Genomic DNA, 22,534 nt, shown 5'->3' with positions numbered 1-22,534 from the left:
GTGGTAGTTTATGTCATAGTCACCAATGAGGTTTATTATTCTTGACATGTAAGGTAACATTAGAAGAGAAAAGAAAAAAGAGGAGTCAGAAACAACACAGAATTGCCCAGGAAAATAACATGGCTTTCCTTCAAACTTCTGGTGGCTGGACAGCCATCATTACATTTCTATCAAAGTGAGGTTGAACATGAGTTTGTACAATGGTACGTTGATAATTGAAGTTCTGGCTTAGAACCATGCATATTGGCACACACCTTTAAAATCCTAGCTCTTGGGAGGCAGAGGGAGGCTCTGTGAGTTCAAGGTCACCATGGTCTACATAGGGAATTCCAGGACAATCAAAGCTATGTAGTAATACCCTGTCTAAAAAAAAGAGACGAAAAAGAAAAAGTAATCTGAGAAATTTCAAGTTAAATGGCTCTGTAATAACACCTGAATCCTACCTGTCACATAGCTGTTCACTAATGGTGTCATGTCTTCACATACACGTATAGAGAAGGACATGTCACATATGAATTCTTTCAAAGCAAATAATGTATTTTTGGAGTTAAATCTCACAAAGGTATTTCATTTCTTTTTCTTTCCCCTTGCCCTAAAGCCAAAAAATACATTACCATAAAATGCTCTTATAGCTATCACAACAATCTGTCCCAAGACAATGTTGTCAAAGCAGCTTTGTGGCCTGACATATTCCCTAAGTCAGGACCTCAGCTTTGACAGCTTTTGCTTTTGGTGTCACTCTGTACTTGGACATCTCCAAAGCACAAAGTGGTTTTCTCTGGTTCAAATAAAAAGAATGTCAAAACTGGACAATATTTTTTTAAAAGAACATGTCCTCAAAACAATTTAAGAATGTTAATCTTTTATTCTAATTTATTCTAATAACAAACATCACTTGCATAGAAAGAAACATTAAGGTTTTACCTTTCTGAAAATGAATTAGTGCAACTGCTGATAGTCACACATCTTTAATTCACACCAGGCACCCAGTAAACTCAGTCACTATTGTATGAATTCATTCCAGAATCATTTTATTTCTAAATATTGTGTACACATTTAAAAATATTTGCCATTCTGTAAAACTACAGATCGCTTCTGGGTTCCCTTCTCAATTTGACAAAAGGATGATGATGATGATGATGATAACCATAACAATAATAATAACAATGGGATGGAGAGATGGCTCAGAGATTGAGAACACTTGCTGCTGTGCCAGAGGGCCTGAGTTTGGTTCCCAACACCCATGTCACATAGCTCACTGCCTCCTGTAATCCCATCACCAGGGGATCTGATGCCCTCGTCTGGCTCCTGTGAGCACCTGTACAATCTCAGCAGACATACACAAGGGAATAAAAGTAAATGTATAAAAATGCAGATAACAGTAACAAAGCTAATTCATCTTTTCTGCATTAAACTTCTGTCGGAGTCTCAAGGTGAGATTGTTATTGCTTCTGTTTGTGTATCTGTTCTGAGAAGACAGGATTGTTCTGAAGATGCAGTCTTTGAGGCAGCTGGCCAGAACCTGGGTCCTCACGTGAACCACTTGACAAACTACAATACGCTGAATGATTTGTATTTCCGCATGTGAAGAGTGGGAAGTCTTTGCTCACAAGGACTCTATTATTGAAACTTAAACATTTCCAGTGAGGCCCCTCAAGTCTTATATTCCTGAAATTACTTGTCCTAGTAAGTGGAAAGTAAAATACCCTTCAGGGCCTTGGTAATTCCATTAAGCTTGAGGAATTTCTGTGTTTTGTATGCTTCTTTCATTTTGTGATTTTTGTGAACTGAGTTGAGTGAGACTTCCTAAAGTAAAGCTGGATAATTTTTTAGGTGACTATTTTTAAATGCTTAATACAGGGGCACTCTATAGGAACAAGTTAATTAGAATCTTTGATTCTAGCCCAGACATCAGTATTTATTTTCATTTTTTAAGAAAAAAAATGGGCCGGGCGTTGGTGGCACACACCTCTAATCCCAACACTCAGGAGGCAGAGGCAGGCAGATCTCTGTGAGTTCAAGGCCAGCCTGGTCTCCAGAGTAGGTGCCAGGATAGGTTCCACAGCTACACAGAAAAACCAAAAAAAGAAAGAAAAAGAAAAAAATGATAGACTAGAAAGTAAATATAAGGGTGCACATGAAGATTTGGTTAGCATCGACAGCATTTTTAGAGTCATTATTTCATTAATGGTTCATAATCACTTTAAACATCAGTAACTGTATAGAAATAAATTTATATATAAATGTATAAAAAACTTACATGATTTACAAATAAGTAGCATTTTATCTCTTTCAATCATAGCATACCTGAAACTGGTATGCAATATATTCTGGTGTGCACAAATTATATTGCTAAGTGAATAGTGTACACATCTAATGAGCACATTTTGTGTGAGTGGAAAGCAGTATAATAGAAAATTCATACATATAGAAGACATAAAACTCTACTTACAGACATTAAAATAATCACAACTTAAAAAAGCTTCATTAGTATGTCTGCAACTACTGAAGGTATATTTCCATTAATCAACCCAGTAAAAGCTATTGGAGCTTAAGTCACTCAGAAGAGCCCCACTTGGGAATTCAACCTGCTAGATTTAGTTACCTCTGCAGAAGGTCTGGAAATGTGTTGAAGGGAATAGCAACTACTTCAAGGGTCTGGTGGCCCTAATGGAGAGAAGTTTCTGGAATACTTACAATAATTACCTCGGAAGATGCACCAAGACCTGAGCTAGGTTTCCTTTTCTGTGCTTCACAGCATTCTTGGTTTTGTTCCTATTGTCATTTTCCTCTCTGATGGAGGGACTAGAAGCAACATCAGCAAGAAAAAAACAAGTCAGACTTTAATTCTCTTAATTTGGGACAAGAATAAGATGAAACTTCACATCCAATATGACACAGAAATTTTACTTTATTTCTAACACATGCATACAGCTTGATGAGTAGTTACAGTTCCCTGTCAGAGCTTCATGTTTGCAATGTTCCTTTCTCATGATTCTCCGTAAGATGCTGAGCAGCTATGATCCATATTTTCCCCATTGTGCAGCAAGATGCCAGAATTTTCTCCTTCAGCTTGCCTGGGTTTTGGTACTTGGCTCTCTGCATCCAAACACTTTTCCTCACCTTGCTCAGCCTTTAGTAATCACCATTAGTCACTCGTGTTAGCTTTTTCAGCATCTTTGTAAAGGAAAATGCAGTATTTTTCTTTCTTTTTTTGACTTCTCTGATGACTTGAACAAACTTGGGTTTTTTAAAATAATTATAAAGGTCATTGTTTTAAATTAGGTTTTTGAACTAGGTCCTATCCTGGACTGAGACTGAAATTCAGTTGCAGCCATCCACACTTATGTTTAATGGAGTTTGGCCTCAACAAAGTGAAACTGAGCTTTTCATCAGAACCTCTAAAAGGCCAAGAGAAATGGGAGATAGGAGTCAAATGTGCTAAACAGGCAACTTCAATCACTGGGAAAACAAGTTACCTTATTCCTCTGCACCCTGAAATTATATAATCCTTTAAAAATGACCTGGAGGAATTTGTGTTAACAAAGCCATTGGTTTCTGTTGTTTTACCCCAGTCTTACATGGAAAGTAATTTTTAAATTATCAGTCACCTGGTTCTTCTGTTTGCACTTCCTTTTGCCCTTTTGTACCTATGAAATGAACTTTTTATTGATTAGGTTGTTATTTGGTTTCTCAGTTGTTTTTATTTCTATTTGTTTTGTTTCTTTTTTTTTTTTTTAGATAGATGCTCATTATATAGCCTCAGGCTGGTATTAAATTCTCTATTCTTTCTGAAAGTCAAGTCTAGGGCTTGGTCATTGGAACACGAACTCTATGTTATACAGTGAAATAGTACTTGAAACTAGAATTGTAAAGAAGGGCAAATAATGTCTTTCAAAAAAAGTTGCTGTCATTCTGTTCTCCAATAAATTATATTCACTGAATCGTGGAGTAAATAAGGACCAAAGTGATGAGTGGTTTTTTTTTGTTTTTTTTTTGTTGTTTGTTTGTTTTTTGTTGTTGTTTTTTTGAGACAGGGTTTCTCTGTGGCTTTGGAGCCTGTCCTGGAACTAGCTCTTGTGCACCAGGCTGGTCTCGAACTCACAGAGAGGTGCTTGCCTCTGTGATGGGTGTTTTTTATTAACTAGTTACTCAGATTTGTAATAGTGGACTTCCAGAAGCTCACACTCCAAGTAACCAAGCTGTAGCCATGGCCAAGTAAGGAGACTTCCAGAATAAATGCAAACTTTTGTCTATAAAATTACATAGAGAAAGCTGAAATTCTTAAGTGCTTCTACAAGTTCTTAAATAAGTTTGCAGTGAATGAAACCTTTGAGGAGAGTGCTCTGTGTTGAAATGGTCCTTTTGAAAAATCCATGCTGAGGGTTAATGAGATAGCTCAGGGACTAGAACCACTTGGTGTCAAGTCTGATTATCAGAGGTCAGTCTCTGGATAGTGCCTGTTAGAAGGAGAAACTGATTCCTCATCGTTGTCTGCCAGTCTCCTTATGATTGTAAAAAGAGTGAAAATGCATGTGTAAAAAAAAGTGTGATTTTAAAGAACAATCAAGTTGTCCTTAATCTACCATGACTTTGTATGTTTATGACAAGCAGGAATCAGGAGACAGATTTATAGGAGATACAATGAGGACTGCACAGGAACATAGCCATATGCCAGCCAAGGACAGAGATTTGAAGAGGTCCTTCCTCAGTGGCTGCAAAGGAGTTAACCCAGACAGCAGTCTGATGTTGGGTTTCCATCCTCCATTGCCACAAGACAATAAACTTCTCTGTATTAGTCCTCCTCATTTGTGAGACATTCTTAGAGAATAACTGTCCTGTTCTTAAATTTTGGAATTGTTAAATAAATCCAGAGGGCTTATAACACTAATGCAAAATATTCCAGCTATAACATATTGTAGACATCGGCAGATAAAGAAATTAAGAACATATAAGAATTTCAGAGTGGCCAGGGAGAAACTCAACAACTCTTTTATTCTTTTAAGCAGACCCTCAGGAGGTCATGGCCACAATTCTTGTCTTAGGTATCCTCTATAGGTGCTTCCATGCTGTTAGAAAAGCAAAAAGGCACTGCAGCAGAGATGGTATGATCAACAGATCCTGGCATATGAAAAGCAGTGCCTCACTTTGTGTAGAACAAGACTGTAACTTGCTGTTCTATCAACTTGAGGTTGACAAGCAAAAGCAGCAAATGGTCAAATCTAGACACAGAACTTTAGGGCTCCATATCAAGAAGCCATTCGAAGTAGATCTGAACAATATGGGCTAAAAAGGAAAGACGAGGCTATCTCCTTTACTTCTTTCCTCTTCCTTCCAGTGAGAATGAGGCCAATTCAAAGAAAAATTTCTTCTAATGGACTAGAAGGAAAACTTGAAAAGAGAATCACAAAATATGCGCAAAGAATCAGTTACTTCAGGTGTTTAGGATTTAGCCAACTTTGGGGGATTTGCTAAGATGGCATATATTAGTCATAGTTCACATTAAAATTAGTTTACAATAGCTCATTCAGGTGAGGGTGGAAACAAACCCCCCCCAAAAAATGAGATGGTAAAACTCTGTGACATAATTGGAAACTCTAAATCCAAGAAAAGAGGTATGTCAGTGTCATCAATTCTACAATAACTGGTTTTTCAGAGCATCCAATTAAATATATATTGAAATAAAAGAAATTGTTATGAGACAAAAAATATTTTGAAGAATATTAACAACAGATATGTATCAATACTAACTTCATTTTGGAAGAAAAGAATAAATCTACCCCAAAAGGCATTCTCTCCCCCTCTCTCTCTCTCTCTCTCTCTCTCTCTCTCTCTCTCTCTCTCTCTCTCTGTGTGTGTGTGTGTGTGTGTGTGTGTGTGTGTGTGTGTGTGTGTGTTGAGAGGACTCTCTCCTTAGCTCATAAATAGGATAAATATGAAGCTTTAAACAAACTATCTAATATGTTCAAGATGTCAAATTGTGAAAGACTAGGAGTGGAGCAATAAGGAATTTGGAGTTATATATGTACCCAGGCCTACATTCTCAGGAGTTGCACCTAGAAAACACAGAGGATAAGAAAGACACAAGTGTGTTTTAGAAGGTTCTAGATGTATACACCATCTATAATGTAAGATGAGATAATTATTAGTAATGATTGATGTGACTAATGTAATTAATGTTACAATTGACATGATGGTCTTGAGAATGAGAAGCAATGAACCATGGCTGGCTTGAGGCCCAGCAACTAATGTTCTAGCCAAAGAGATCTGGCTTGCACAGAATCACCTTTAGATACCGAAGGAACACAGAAACATCCTATGATTCCAAAGCAGTTTGGAAATGCTATCTTCAAGCTACTCTCTTTCTTTTCATTTATCATGGAAAGAATAGCTAGCCAGACTTCAATACAAGGACTAGAATAAGAAGGAAAAGAGAAATTATTGTGGTCCACATGATCATGAACATTAATGCACATGATGAAATCTGTACAGCTGCTATCTGAAGACACTCCAAACATCCATACAATTAGTTTGTTGATACTATTTGGTGCCATGTCCTTCACAGCTGTCACAGATGCTGTTTCTCATGATGAGTTCTTACGAGGTTTTGTACAGTAAGTTATGTGTAAATACAGTAAGTTTCTTCCTCAACTTATGTCTTAAATCTCCTCAAATTGTTGACTTTATGCTCTATGTCCCCATGGAAATAAATCTTTCTGGAAATCTTAAGAAAGGGAAAGAAGAGTTGGGAGAGAGAGGGGGAAGGAGAGAGGGAGAGAGAACTGTAATAGTATGAGGGTTGAATCTGCAGGTAATATCATCGAGGTGAATACATTTCTCACTGATGAAATTTGCTTAAAGGGCAGTAATGTGATAAAAATAAAATGAAATTCATTTATGATTTTTCTATATGGTCTGACTATAAAAGTTAAGGGATAGAAGATCAAGTTAGAAGTATTTCTTGGTAGTAAAATGCTTGGCTAGCTTGTATAAGGCCTTGGATTCAATTCCCAGGACAAAACAAGGAAGGAAGGAAGAAAGTTCAATTTGAAGAAGAGGGTTATTTTATTTTGTACAATTCAAAAGTCATTAATATTCTACTTTCAGTCAAATTATTGGTATGAATATAATTTCATTTTTAGTGCAGGATCAAATTCACTAGCACAAGATTTGATAGCAGATTTTGTCACATTCATTTTGGAATTTTCTTTCTCTCTTCCTGTATGTCTCTAAGCTTTGAAGGTTGTCTCCAATTCTCTGAACCCTGATTCTGTAAGAAACTCACCTCTCCTGTCTACTCTTGTCCCAGATTCTATGTCATAGGTCATAGGTCCCAATGATAGGAGACCCTTTCTCTCATCCATCTCCTCCCCAGTGCCCTAACATACTCAGGGGAGGGGCTGTCTTCTTTTTTTCTTTCTATATAAATTTAGTTATTTGTTTTACATCCCAATGACAGCTTCCCCTCCATCCTCTCCTCCAAGTCCCTCCTCTACCTCCCCCTTTGGTCTCCCAATCCAGTTCATTTTCTGTTTAGGAAAGGGAATTCAAGGAGCAGCCATCCTAAAACCTGAAGTTATACAACTTAAAATTCTCCTCACAGTGACAAAACATCTGAGAAAAGTAACTCCAAGAGGTGACGATTCACTTATGCTCATATGTTAAAAGGTTTCAGTGAATGATTAAGCACTAGAGCTTGCCTGAACCATGCTGAGGCAGAGCATTATGCTAAAAGGGCATGAGGAAAAAAAAGGTGCTGACCTATTGGTGCCCAGGTAGTAGACTGAGGAGACAGGGAGAAATTGGAGCAAGGTATAACCTCTAAAACATGGCCCAATTACTACTCCCCGAAACTGGGAAGGCTAATGAAACATGGGCTCAGCGACATTTTCTATACAAACCTTAAAATCCTACCTCTGACCCCCAAGGCACATGTCTGTCTCATAAGGCAAGACAGATTTAGTACATCTCTAGGAGACTTCAAAGTCTCCATATTTGCAACGTTACTCTAAAGTTCAAATCCAAAGCCTCCTGAAACTAAAGGCATACTCTCTACAGTGAACTCCAGTAAAATGGAAAAAAAAAAGAAAAAGGAAAGAAGAAAGATAAAGAAACCATATTTCTCCAAGGTACCAAGTGAATATTTCTATTCTAAAATGGAAAAAACAAAAAAGGTCATGGAGTATTGAGAGGAGGGATAGACCCAAGTAAGGCCAAAATTAAACAGGGAAAGCAGTAATGAACATAGCTCTCTGAGACATGACTGTGCAGATCAAAAGTTCCAGCACTTTGGAAGTTGAAGCAGGAGTATTGGGATTTTGAGACCAACCTGGGCTACATAGTGAGACTACACACTTTGTCCCTCCACCTAAAGGGTTCTTTAATTGTATATTCAGTATTCAGGACAAGTAGCATGGAAATTCAAAACTCCAAGAGTATGGGTGGCCTTGTCCCTATGGAAATGGCCACCAGTAAGCTGCACTCTACTTGGCCTCTCAGCTGGATCCAAAACAGCTTTTCTTGGTAAACATTCAACTCTTTCAATTCTAACTTCCTGAGGTCTCCATTGTATTTTTAGGTTCAAACACTGCCTTGTCAAAGACTCCCCGCAGAGATCCTTGCACTCTTACACACTGCCTGGCCTCCTAGGTTTTCATTTAAAGTCTGGATGGAAGCTTACATAACCTTGTAACTCCTACTTTGTACATGCCTGCAAAACCAGTATTTCATGAATGGTTCCAAAGTCAGTCCCCAGCTCAAGCAGTAGCTTTCCTTTGAGCCCCCACACCCACATCATTTAAACCACGGCTACAATTATTTCAGAGTACTTGGGCAGCTGATCCTGAGTAAACACTTCTCTAGGCTACCCAATGTGAGCAGTGTCCTATCAATGGAATTCTAAATGCTCACTCTTTGGCCATGGTGTGTTCTGTTGAGTCCTCAGGTTATTCCAGTCCATTTTAATTGCCTTCGTTTTAATGATGCCAACCTCTTTAACATTTCAGTGTGTCTCCATCTTTTCCATACTCTTCTCTAACATTTCCTCCATTCTTTCTGCTTTGTGTTCATAATTCTCACTGTACATTAATGAAATCATCCAGCAATATCCATGCTAAATCCAGAGTTCCAAATTGCTCCCACTCATTCACCACCAAGTTTCAGCTTAAATGTCTAAGTAACATTAACACCCATTTGTTGTGGTAGGTTTAAAAGATGCTACAAGGAAGTCCACTAGTTAATAAGAGTAAATTTAATATTCTATGGTCATTATTGTTATTTTTATTTATTTGCTTGTTTATTTGTGTCTCTCGACGGGAGTGGTGATGTATCCCTTTTATCCCAGCAATCTGGAGGCAGGAGCAGGCAGATCTCTCTGAGTTCAAGACCAGTCTGGTCTACTGAGCAAGTTCCAGGGCAGCAAGAGATACACAGAGAAACCCTGTCTCAAAAACAAACAAACAAACAAAATTATCTCACCGAGTTCTAGAGATCCAACGTCAAGTTGTTGGCCAATCTGGTGTCTGGCAAGACCCCTTTCCTTCACAGATGACTCCTCTTTGGGTGCTTCCATGATGGAAGGGACCCGACAGTTCTGAAGGCAAAGCCCTTCTGATCTCACAATGCCACAAGCTCTTCATTTCCTAATACCATCAGTCTGGAAAGTAGGACTGCAACATATGAGTTTTGAAGAGATGCGAACATTCAGAACACAGTATATTTTGACATTTTCTACATATTTCTACATAGGATTTCACATTAGAATTTTTTTTTCACAGTAGAATAATTTACCTGTCTGTCTTCCTGAGGCATTTCTTTGTGATAAAATATATCTGACAAATCATAATCATTAAAAGCATGGAGTAATTCACATGCTGAGGAAAAATGCCACACTATTAAACAGTGTTTCCACACATGTTCTCATGCAGACATACTACCTCAGCATATCCTTCTAAATAGCCACCCTCAAATCTCAGGTGCTATCTCAATGTTTAGTTGGTCAGCTGGAATGAATAAGCTAGTGTCATTCAGCAGTCCTCATGGCAAAAGACAACAGACTTTTGTTTGTTGCAGAGATGCTCTGTTCATTAGGCTCTTGAGGATTCAGCCACAGCAGGTCTCAACTGTTGCAATGCTAGAGGGAAAGTCGGTTCTGGATGACCTCACTTTGCTGACTAAAGAATCCAGCTTTGCAATGACACAAGCCATTATGGGTCACATTTGACTTAACCTGAGTCTGTCTTGTTTGCCCTCCCTACTCAGTCACAAAAGAGGAGCAAGTGTGTTGTCATTGTTTGTGCCCGAAGACAGGAGAATGCAAAGCATCTGCCAAAAAACTATAATTATTTCCTTACTAAGAACCCGTGTGTCCTTTCATTGAAGCTGTGACTTAAGTCTTAGGGATGACTGTGCCTTGTTGCTACCCCTAAGATAGATATGAGTGACCATCCATCCTGTTTGTCCATGTCTTTTGACTCATAGTTATACAATACACCACAATGCAGATTGCAAAAGAAATGTGAGCCTATTGGAAACTTAATTATGAATTCAATAAAGTTCTTTAATGTTGTTGGTCTTTGTATTTCTCTGCTCCTGGGGACTGAACCCAGTAGCCATTATTATTAATGTTTTCTTTTCTTCACAGTTTTAAACAGGTCTTAAACATAGGATTACTTATTTATTTGCTGCAATCAAGGCTAACACCTAAGTTGGAAAACACAGCAAAGTTCTGATGTATCCAAAGGAGAAAAAGATGTAGAAAACAGTCTTCATGATGTTTCTGCTATATTTTTCTACATAAAAATACATAATAAAACACCTAACTCCAATACCATTATGATGTTTAATTTCTAAACACCTCTGTGATGCCTATTAATTCAGAGTACTTTGCCTAAATTCTGGTAAGCTAACACAATTAGATAGGCCATTATATTTCTTGTAGAAAATTGTTCTTAAATCTTCCTAAAGCCTTTGGCCATTTATGATTGGAAGTCACTGCTAATTTAGATTTCTTCCTGTAGCACAATAACTGTGAGAGATCTTGGTGTCAGCTCGGTGGGTTTAAGTTATGTTTTAGTGTAAAATACAAAAGGTTAATTACTGTTCAGAACCTGACATTTCTGTGGGAGTAACTGCAAGTTATTTATTATCCTTCCTCTACTTAATTATGTTAATTGTGGTGGATTTACAATGTCAAGTGCAAGAATGTTAATTAATTTAATAAGCACATTTTTTATACTTTCTTCTGTTGCAGTTGACCCATCTTTAGTGAATAAGGATGAGGATGCCATCTATTTATTGGGAAATTCCCTTGGCCTTCAACCAAAGATGGTTAGAACATACCTGGAAGAAGAGCTAGATAAGTGGGCCAAAATGTAAGTACCATGTTTAAAAGTGGAATTGTACATCTGACAGAAGAACTTTGAGAATTACAAAAGGTGTTTGATTAGGGCAAGTCATACCCTAGAAATTAAGGACTAAGGAAAATCTAATTAACCATAATTATCAATACTATACTATTCTGAAGAAATAATTTAGGGTCAGAATAAAACTAAATTACAAATCTGTGATGGAGGGAAAGTAAAGCAACATATTTAAATATTTAAACCCTTTCCCTACACCTAAGTCAATGTAGCCATTTTACTTCACACACTAAATGACCAACAAAGAAGTTAATTTAAGGTGTTGAGTGTTTATGATTAATTCATCATTACATTAGCAACGACATCAAAAATATGGAATCCAGGCTTGTTAACATTAGGGTGGGGGACACAGATGATCATGGATGTACTGAGTGATATGTATCATCTGATCTTAGCATTTTGAATTTCCTATGGTTTTCCCTTGTGTAGATAATTAAAAACTATTTCCACTCCAGAGCGAGTGCCAGGATAGGCTCCAAAGCTACACAGAGAAACTCTGTCTCGAAAAACAAAAAACAAAAACAAAACTAAACAAAAACAACTATTTCCAGGCTTGCTATATATGAATTGTGACAAGCACCCATGTCCCCACTCTTGTATGTGTAGTCTTCTAGTGATAAATCCTCCCTCTTTCCACCCATTCTGAGCCCTCATCTTCTGGGAACAAACCTTCTGAGCCATTTGTTACCTCTCCCAATTGTCACTGCATTAATAACATATCTCTTTAAACATTTCAAATTTTTCATTAACACCCAACAGCTTTACATATTGATGAGTATACCAGTGTGATGTTTTTATATATGTTTATAATATGTACCAATCAACTCAAGATAATTGAGGTTCCCATCCACTTATCACAGTTTATTGTGAATTATGATCCCATCAGTTTTATAAAACACTAGAACTTATTACTTCTGTCTAACTGAGTTCAGATACCCATTTCTAACCTTCTATAACTTCCCCTTGAGTAGACAGCGTAGAGACATCTGTTATCATTACTATCTTGTTCTTAGGAAAATAATCTGATTTTATGTATCATCTCTCTTTCTACAGTAATTACTTATAAAACTGAAATGAGATCTATTTGTTAAGTATTTGAATTTTTTGTCTTAATGCTGAATTGTAAACACATAAGTATTTCAAACAGCCCAAGATGTTTTTTAAGTGTTTTCTCCAATCATTTAAAAATAAATAAATAAATAAATAAATAAATAAATAAATAAATAAATATTGTTATGGAAATGAGTCCCACCTGATGGTGGTGAGGAGACATTTCTGAAAGATGAAGCCACATTAAATGGGAATTCTGGAGCAGGCCATTTGGTGCCCATAAAATCTCCTGTTTCCTGTCCCTCCTTCTTTGTGCTCTGTCATACTGGGAGCAATTTAGTTCTTACCAACTAAGTGAGGACAGCTACCTTGACTCTCAGGTAACACTGCAAAGTCCGAACTTTTTATGGTTAAGAATGAGAGCTCTCAAATTAATGCAAGAATGATGGAAAGCTGATATAATTTATTAAGCATGTTATAATTTCATCTGCCCGAGGACTTTTATGTGTAAGTTTCAAAATACACATCACCACATTTGAAAGCATTTTGGACTAGCAGGTTTTAGTCTTTAATGAATGAGGGTCACAGTTAATAAAAATGGTTGATATTCTTGTTGGTCCTTAATGTTTGAGAGCAGAGTTAAATTGGATGATTTTGCACTTTTGAAAGTGTCTTTCCCTCTTGAATACTCAGGCAGCCAGGCTTTGCATTTTTATGCTCTAGGTATTTAAAAGATGCTGCCCTGCTGCTCCATTCACTCCACATCACACCACAAACCACCAAGGGACTGGCTGATGATTGTTGGGATGTTGGAATTATGTTTCAGGAGACTGTCTGTCACTCATAGCATCATCTATTGTTGCATTTCACTTTCATATTTTACTTTGTGAACGTAGACAAAGCCAGAGCCTTAGTTAAATCCTCCTAGTGCTCATTAGACAAATGACTCACAGAGGAGTGCACTTTAAGGCTGAAGGCAATGAAAACTGAACTAAAGGCCTTTTCTGGGCAAGAGAGATCCACCCACTTTTGCTTTGATTGCTTTACTTTCTCTTTGCCTCAGCCTTGGAGACCTGGTCAACCTTATGGCCCTGCTTGCTCCTAAACAGCAGCAGGGTTTCAGATGTGCAGTCGTACTTCTGTTCCTTCCTCCCTCGCCTGCACATCTTTGATCCAAAAACAGTTCTTATTTGTTTTTTGCTCCCAAAATATTTAAGTTGAAACCCCACTCCTGGCCTTTTCCATGTGAGTCTGTAGGAAAGAATTTTTTTTTTAATCTTATCAACTTAGCTCCACATAATGAGAGGGCCTGCAAACTTTCCGACAGCTGAGAGATTATTGAGGGAAAGCAGGTTGTACAAGTGGACTGTGCTGAAGCTAGTGGATGTTCTGAGCTAAGAACTTCCAGGAAGGACATTAGGAAAGTGATTTTTCCCTCTAAGTTTGGGCTGTGACAGCTCTACCTTAAGGAGCCTTTTACTCAAGTTCAGACTGTTTCTTTCTTTTTTTAAAACTGGCTCTGTGTGAATGTGTTGTCATTTAAACAACCATGGCATGGAGCTAACCTAGGCTCTCAGACCTTTCACTTCCCTTTCTGGTGACTGTTCTGCTTTTCCCCTGTGCCATGTGTCTATAGATCTGGGACTTCCCAGTATTGTAGTAAGCTTTAACAGATTCGATATTACTGTCTCTGTATCCTCCAGATCCATTTTTGTTCCAGGGCGGATAGCCAAGCCAGGTCTGTGACTCTTTCACTTCACCAATGGAAGAGTCCCAATCAAAGTAAAAGCTACAAGCTACATTATTTTTTTCCTTAAAAAATTACAGGATAAGGTGATAAGTTTCATGGTGGTATTTTCATACAAAATTTACTTTTGTTGATCCTCCTTCCTCTACTTGTCTTCCCTGGCCTCCTGCTCCTGGGCTTCTGCCATTCCATTTACAGTAGTTCCCTGGCATCTTTCATTTCTTATGTATTCTGTTACTCTAGTCCACAGTCACTTTTGTAGTTTCATGACCTATAGTCACATTCAAATTCATATCTGCTCTTATATGATAAAGTACAATAGTTCTCCTTCTGAGTCTGGGTTATTTCATGTACTAAAATGACTTGCAGAGTCCTCATTTTAATATAAATTTCAAAAGCTCATTTTTCTTTACAGCTGGATAAAGTTCTATTGTATGTATGTACCACATTTTCATTATCTCTATCTCTTAATTACAAATCTAACGTGGTTCCTACAGCACAGCAATGCTCGTGGATAGACAAGTATCTCTACAGAGTCCTTTAGAGTAGTCCACTAATGGCACTGAGATGGTGAGGAGTGGCTGTCTTTATTTGGTGGAAGCTTTTTCACTCACCTCCTGTGGGCTTTGACTTGGAAGTTAGAGAGCCAGAAACTCGTGGTCACACAAAACGTGTGCTGAGCCAGTCGCTCATAAATTTAAAAAGTGAAATTCACAGAGCACAGAGGGTGACTTTTAGATACATGTTTGGTTATAAAGAGTTTAGGAAAAGAAGGGCTAACATCCTATACAGCAGAAACACAGCAGCCAGTTTGTCATTCAGCTGCTACTCTGGGAGCCTTGAAGGGACTTAAGTACAAAGTCCTATGGACTCTCATAGGGAAAAGGCTAGGAGGCAGCTAAGAGAGGGTCCACTGCTCAGTGAGTCCCATGGGCCTCCTCTCAATTTCAGTTAAGTCTTCATGAATAACCTTTGGTCAGGGCTATTCATTTAGGGAAAGAGAGAAAAGGAGAAGCCAGACCAGGAACCAGAACTCCTTTGGGAGTTTTGACCTCTAGCTAGGACAGGACCAAGGACAAGAATAAGAACTCTTTGTTTTCAGCATTCCAGTCCCTAAAACCACCCACCAAGTTTCCATCCCCTGTTCTTCTAGGTATAACTGGTTTTGTGATAGCTTTACTTTTAGTTCTCTTGAGAAACCTCCATACTGTTTTCTACAGTGGCTGTTTCATTTTCTACTTATCAGCAGGAAGTAAGGATGCCTTTCCTCTGCTTTGCCAGCATTAATTGTCATATGTTTTCTTCCTGATGACTATTTTAACTGGATGAGATGAAATCTCAAAGCAGTTTTTAATTTGCATTTCTCTGATAGATGAGTAAGTGAAACCGTATTTAAAATATTTGTGGGCTCTTTGTGTGTCTTCTTGAGAACTATCCAGTCCACTGCCCTATTTATTGATTAGCAGAATTGGGTGGGATTATTTTAGGGGTTGTTGAATTTTTGCGGTTCTTCATTACTCTAGATATTACCATGGTGTCTAAAGTATAACTGGTGAATGTCTTTTATCATTCATTTTGCTGCATATCCTGAGGACCCATAGTTTCTTTTGCTATGAAAGCTTCAAATTTTCTAAATGGTATAATATGAATTAAAGTTTATTGTCTTGGCAAATGCAATATTAAAAAGCACAACCTTGACAACTGCATTAAAGGTATCAATATACTTTGGCAAAAGGAGACATCACTAAGAGCTATGGATATCAAGGCAGGAAATGTCATATTCTTATACTACAGTGCAGATATCCTGCCTATCTCTCTACAGCTTTACCTGCTTCAAATTGTAACTGAACTTATACTCTATGACCACCATGTGTGACTTATACTAAGGTCAAAGATCAAAACACTTAGAGATTTTTAGTGCAGGGCTTTATATAAGTTCTAAAATAACAAAATATCAGAGACTGAAAATCTAATAAAGAACAGAAATATATTTTCTTACAATTCTGCAAAATTAATGTATTACAAGCCTTGGTGCCTGCTGAAGGCTGCTCTCTGCTTCCCAACTGCTGCTTCTTGCCATGTCACAGCTAATGGATGGTGCATGTACCTTAATCACCTTTTATAAGGCTGAGAGTCCTATTCAAGCTTCTGTTAACATGACTTAAATCACTGTTTAAATCTGCAGTTCCTAGCCTGTGGCTTGACACTGTTAATGGATTTTCTGTCCAGCCTAGTTTTACTGCACCTCAGCCCAAATAAACACACAGAGGTTTATATTAATCATAAACTGTTTGACCAATAGCTCAGGCTTCTTATTTGCTATCTCTCTTAATTATTAACCCATATCTAGTAACTTGTGTATTTCCACATGATCTTGGGATTACCCGTTATGCCGGGTTCCCTTTCTTCCTTGGAAACTACATGGCATCTCTCTCATGACTTACCCTCTACCTTTCTTTTCCCAGAATTCTCCTAGTCTGGTAGCCCCATCTATATTTCTTGCCTGGCTACTGGCCAATCAGTGTTCTATTGCACCAATGAGAGAAGCATATATTCAGAATATACAGAAGGACATTCCTCATCATGAGACCCCTTCAAGAGTTAAACAACCCTTTCATAGGGGTCACCTAAGATCAAAGGAAAACATGGATATTTACATTATCATTCAAAACAATGGCAAAATTACAGTGATGAAGTAGCAACAGAAATAATTTTATGGTTGGAGGTCATCATAACATGAGAATCTGTATTAAAGGGTTGCATTATGAAGGTTGAGAACCAGTAATTTAAGGGTTGCCCCTCTTAATACAGATACACTGATGACTTACACTAATGTATGACTTCTGAAGAAATATATTTAGGCTCTAATTGTACACAAAGTAGCTCTTCTACAATTTCCACTTATTTGTGAAAAAATTTGCATCTCCCCAGGTTTAATAAGAGCTTTGACCTCTTAAAAACAATCCTTGTTATTGTTATTTTGTGATTTGATTTTCATTTATGAAATTTTTGAAGTTGTTCTGAGCATTTAAAATTATGCTTATTTAATATGTGTTCTGTCAAGTGAAATTATTTAGGCAAGTCTAATATTTTGAAATAGAAAAATTGTAGCATAAATAGACTCATTTACCATGTAATAATTATCAAACTTTCTACAATCCTTAACATATAGTATCATAAACCTAGTGTCTCACCACTCAGGATGTTGAAGTAGAATTGGGTATTTGAAGACAGCCTTGGATATAGAGCAAGAAACTGTCTCAAAAATGAAAAATATCTTATAGTAATAAGAAATAGTAATATTCTTCAACCCTATGGTATGTGAGCAGGGATAGGATTTCAGTTTACAATGTTTCATATTGAATATTTCCTAATGGTCTGTGTGGTGGTTTGAAAGAAAATGGCCCCCAAAGGGGTAGCACTCTTAGGAGCTGTGGACTTGTTGGAGGAAGTTTGTCATTGTAGGGAGGCTTTGAGGTCTCTTTTGCTCAACTTCCCTCAGTGTAACATAACAGGCAGTCAACTTCCTTTTGCCTGCAAGACACAGAACTCAACTCGTGCATTCAGCCATGCTCCCTTCCATAATGATAATGGACTGAACCTCTGAATCTTTAAGCCAGTCCTCTCAATTAAATGCTTTCCTTGTAATAGTTGCCATGGCAATGGTGTCCCTTCACAGCAGCAGAAGAAACCCTAACTAAGAGTGTCTGCATTATTTAAAAGAGAGTAGCCTGTTATTAATCATAATGGTAAACTTCAGTTAGACATGCAAAAAGAAAAAGAAAAACAGCTATCCTACAAGTATATTGTACATTGAGAAACATACAGTATATCCTAAAACAGAACCTAGTATCGTGGTATTTAAGTCACCTGCATTCTAAAATCTGCTAGATAGATGTCTTCTGTTTTTCATAGGAGTAATGCCTGCTATGGTTATGCCTTCATAGGCACTTTTGTAAAAGATTGACAGCTTAGGTAAAATTGGTTAAAGAGGAAATGTTCCATTGATTTATAATTCAGGAATGTTCTAACTTGCTGATGGAAGAATTTACATGGCCATGTATGTGTTGGTGGACAGTGCAATGATAAAGTAGACCATAGAAGTTTTCATCTGACAACACCTATAATTGTTTTTATTCAAAATTATGAATTTCTTCATTTAAATAAAAGGGGACACATGAATCAGAAAACACAGATTTAAGCATCATTGTCATCTAGTCGTCAATTGGGTCATGGATAAAATTGTGCTTCATTAAGAAAGCCTGTAGAAATTTATTTATTTACTTATAGGGAAAGCTTTCTAAAATGGGGCCACTTCTCATTTCGTAGGATGGTTAAAATATGGTTCTATTTTAAAGAGAACTCAAGTTTCTATTAACTTCTTAATTAGATGTTATATCCTGAAATCTAATTTCATGAGCAAATAATGCTCATAGTCACCTCTTAAGACACCCCACTCCTGACAATGATTAATATGGAAATGAGTTAACTCTTCCTATTTCTTTTCCAACATTTGTAAAGGATTGCAGCTCTGTTAGGCTTATTTTAAGACACTTTGAATGAAGGCAATCTAGCAACTTGCTTAACTTTAACACATATGTTTATAACCGCACTTTAATCTACATCAATTCTTCCTAATGACAGACCACTTTACTTTGGGTTTATTTGGATAAAATGTTCTAAATACATTTCACTACCCCAGGCTAGTTGGCTGACAAAATGAGAAAGTAGCCTTAGTGTGTAATATTTTAAAGAGAGGAAGATGCCAAAAGCCTTGCAGGGAGAAACATATCCCTAAAGATTATTACCATGGTGTCTACCAGAGTGAGAAGTAGGTGGCATAATATTCTGAGATATAAATTCTCTGAGGCAGAACATAGAATTTTACTACCTAGATCTAATAAGATATATTGTGCTATCAGCAAAGGCCAGAGAGCTCTATGTGATTAAAATAAAAAAAGGATCTGAGTATCTGCCTTTAACTACCATTTAATGATAATGATTTTTGTCTTTAACATTTATATTGGGAGTCTAGAGAGGCAAGCTGCAGGCTATCTAATAATAATATGAATAATAATAACTAGCAATTGAATTGCCCTTTTCTTCCTCCTAGTTCTTAGCAGCCTATGTTTATTCACACAGAAAGTCCTCCTCCTTCATCTCAGTTTATATGGTAATGGAAATATTAGCTTAAAAAGTCCTGTTATGTACCACATGTTGGTGAAGGCAATTTAGCATTAGATTTACCTTAGGAGAGATGAGTCAGCAAGGGAATATTGTGCACCCATCTCTTTTATACGCTATCTCATTTACTTGTTCTGCCAACCCTTTAAAGAACATATCGTCACTCTTTTACTTATCTTTACAATGGAAAATTAGCTCCTGGAAGCTTTTAGAAAATCAGGTTTCCCTCCAGGAGACACCTAAAGTTGACTGATACTATATGGCAAGATGCCAACTGTCAAACATTCAGAATGATTTTTGTTTGTTTGTTTTGCTTTGTTTTTGTAGTATGGCATAAAATGTGAGGGCATCCCAGCTCACCACAGGCAGATGAAATTTCAGTAGGTGGACATACACCTTGATTTGCCTTAGATAAAAAGCATATACACTAGCCATATTTCCTACTCTACAAGGTATAAAACTAAGACCAATCCATTTCAGAGTTACATGAGCATCCAATAGTACGCCTCCACATACTTTGACTCAATTTACTCCACATTTTCATATGTGTTTTTCTTCCTCATTTGACAGAAATTTCTTGATACTGTCAAGGATGGGGGACGTCCTTCTGTGTATATGCTTGTCTCATTGGTTGATAAATAAAGTACTGTTGGCCAATAAGAAAGTAAGATAGGTGGGACTAGGAGTCAAGGAGGATTCTGGGAAATGTAGTAAAGAGAAGTCTTGTGATCCAGGCAGGAAGTGACAGAGCAAGCAGACTCAAAATATAAGCAGAGACAAAGAGGAAGTCACTCTCTTCCTCTTGCTCCTGCTCTCTGCTCTGGATCCACCAAGTGATCCCAGGAAGACAGGACGCATTCCGCCTGCATCTTCCATAAGATAAGTCTTATGATTATAGTTGATAATTAAGACTGAACTAGCAAATAAATCCTAATCATTGGCCAACAGCATTGTAAATAATGTAAGACTCTGTGTGTTTTTTGGTCACCCATGTGTCAGCTGGGCTTGGGCATCCTGGCTGAAAGATTTGTGGCAAAACTGAAGTATTCTTTTTGTATTTTCTTATTTGCCCCCAAGAAAACCTATTAAGAGATTCACTGCAATAATAAAATTGAGCTGGAATATGAAAGGTCAATATGTAGTGAAAGATGGTTGAAGATGTATTGCTGATTGTGACTGTTACTAAATTGTTATTTGTATAAAATACTATAACGAGTATTGTGATTTTATGTATCTTTATCTCGTTAATAGATTTTGGCTTCCAAAAATAAAATAGTATGTGTATTTTTGTAACGATGTTTCTGTAGACACAAGTATGTAAGAAGAGTTCTCTAATAGTCCTGAAAATGTGAAAATAAAGAGAAAAATAGCTGTTTAGGCTGGAAATGTTTTAGAAAACGAAATAGTATATGGATAATCTTCCATCCACAAAAGTAAAAAAAAAAAAAAAAAAAAGACACAAAGAATGATGAATCTTAAATATACAGTACCCAGGTATTACTTCTTGATTTTAAAAAAAAGTTATACTTTAGTATTATTGCCTAAACATTAGAAAGGGATGTACATTGGTTACTTGTCTTGTCACTGTGTCAACTGCCTGAGAAGAATCAACCTTTATAGACAAAGATTTATTGTTACTCATGGTTTGAGGATACAGTCCATCATAGTATAGAACATGTGACAGTGATTATAGCTCTCAGCTCCTATGACAGGAACATGAGACTGTTGGTTCACATCTGGGCAGATTAGAAAACAAAGCAGAACTGCCTACAAACCTCAGGTTTACCCTTAAGTTACCCACTACCTACAGCTAGACACTACCTCCTAAATAACCTATTACCTCCCCAAACAGGCCATATTTTGGTACATGAGCCTGTGGAACATGTTACCTTTAGACTAAAACAGCACACGCAGAAGTATCTTACTTGCTAATATTTGAAAACAAAATCACATACCACCACTACCACAACTAAGAAATGTTTTGTTCCTTTTCAATTTCAGGGGAGCCTATGGTCATGATGTAGGGAAACGTCCTTGGATTATTGGGGATGAGAGTATTGTTGGCCTTATGAAGGATATTGTGGGTAAGTACAAAACAGTGAAGATTTTTCCAAAAGAATTCTGAAGATATAATTTAGTTCTAAAAATAAGTGAGAGATTGTATTGAATAACATTCTGATTTTTTAAGTTAATCCATAAAAGTAAAAATAAAATATACTTTTAATATTAATATCCAAGGTTTTTATGTGGAATATAATACCAATGTCAATGTACAAAATATAAAAATAAATATGTGTTATTTTTAGCTCTTTCAATTATGTATTTGTTTACTTAATTCTTTAGTTTGCAGTACTGGGGATGGGACCCAGTTGCTCACTCAAAATACTTGTGTTGTCCACTAAGTTATAGCCAGGTCTCCTAGGTATCAGCTTGTTTCAACTCAGTCTTCCTCTGTAAGCAGGCTATCTCAGATCTCTTGGTCTCTTGTGTTCTGGGATTTTGGCATGTTCTGCTTCTTATATACATTGAAACCCCTATTTATCACCTTCTATAAGGAAAAGCACATTTTATTAATTTATAATCAAATAATTAAAAGCTATATGAATACTATATAGTACTACTACCTGATCAACATTACTTCTTTTCATTAATATGTTTAGTATAAATCACTGATAGGATCATTTCAATTTATTCCTTGGTGATCTGTTTAAATTAAGACTGAGTCAGGTACAGAAACCAAGGAGGACATGTGGTGGTCCTGAGTTTATGCCCAACAAATTTGCATAGTGTGATCCCATACTAAACTTGACTAAGTAAAAAAAGCAAATGAACAAAGTGTGTGTGTGTGTGTGTGTGTGTGTGTGTGTGTGTGTGTGTGTGTTAGAATATCCCCATAAGCTCACATATTTGAATATTTGGTTCCTAAATGGTGGATTGTTTAGGAAGGTTGACAAGGTGTGACCTTGTTGGAGTAGATTTGGTCTCATTGGAGAAAGTGTGTCACTGCAGGGTGGGCATTGAGGTTTCTGACTACCCTGATCATCAGGATGTAAGTTTCAGCTAGTGCTCCAACACCATGCCTGCCTACAACCATGATCCCTACCACGATGGTCATAGACTCACCCTCTGAAAC

General features: G+C 37.1%; 1 protein-coding gene across 1 annotated transcript in view; it reads left to right on the top strand.

The window, feature by feature from the left end:
* Nucleotides 1–22,534, top strand: part of LOC100771448 (kynureninase) — a 146,051-nt gene that overhangs the window by 11,780 nt on the left and 111,737 nt on the right. Inside the window, exons 2-3 of the mRNA XM_035446822.1 lie at nt 11,252–11,372; nt 21,403–21,485. Coding sequence (XP_035302713.1) covers nt 11,252–11,372; nt 21,403–21,485 — 204 coding nt within the window. The remainder of the gene's footprint in view (nt 1–11,251; nt 11,373–21,402; nt 21,486–22,534) is intronic.

Source organism: Cricetulus griseus, chromosome 6, assembly GCF_003668045.3.
Source record: "Cricetulus griseus strain 17A/GY chromosome 6, alternate assembly CriGri-PICRH-1.0, whole genome shotgun sequence".
In the NCBI taxonomy this organism is placed as follows: Eukaryota; Metazoa; Chordata; class Mammalia; order Rodentia; family Cricetidae; genus Cricetulus; species Cricetulus griseus.
Note: the sequence above shows the minus strand (reverse complement) of the source record. Positions and strands in the feature narration are given on the sequence as shown.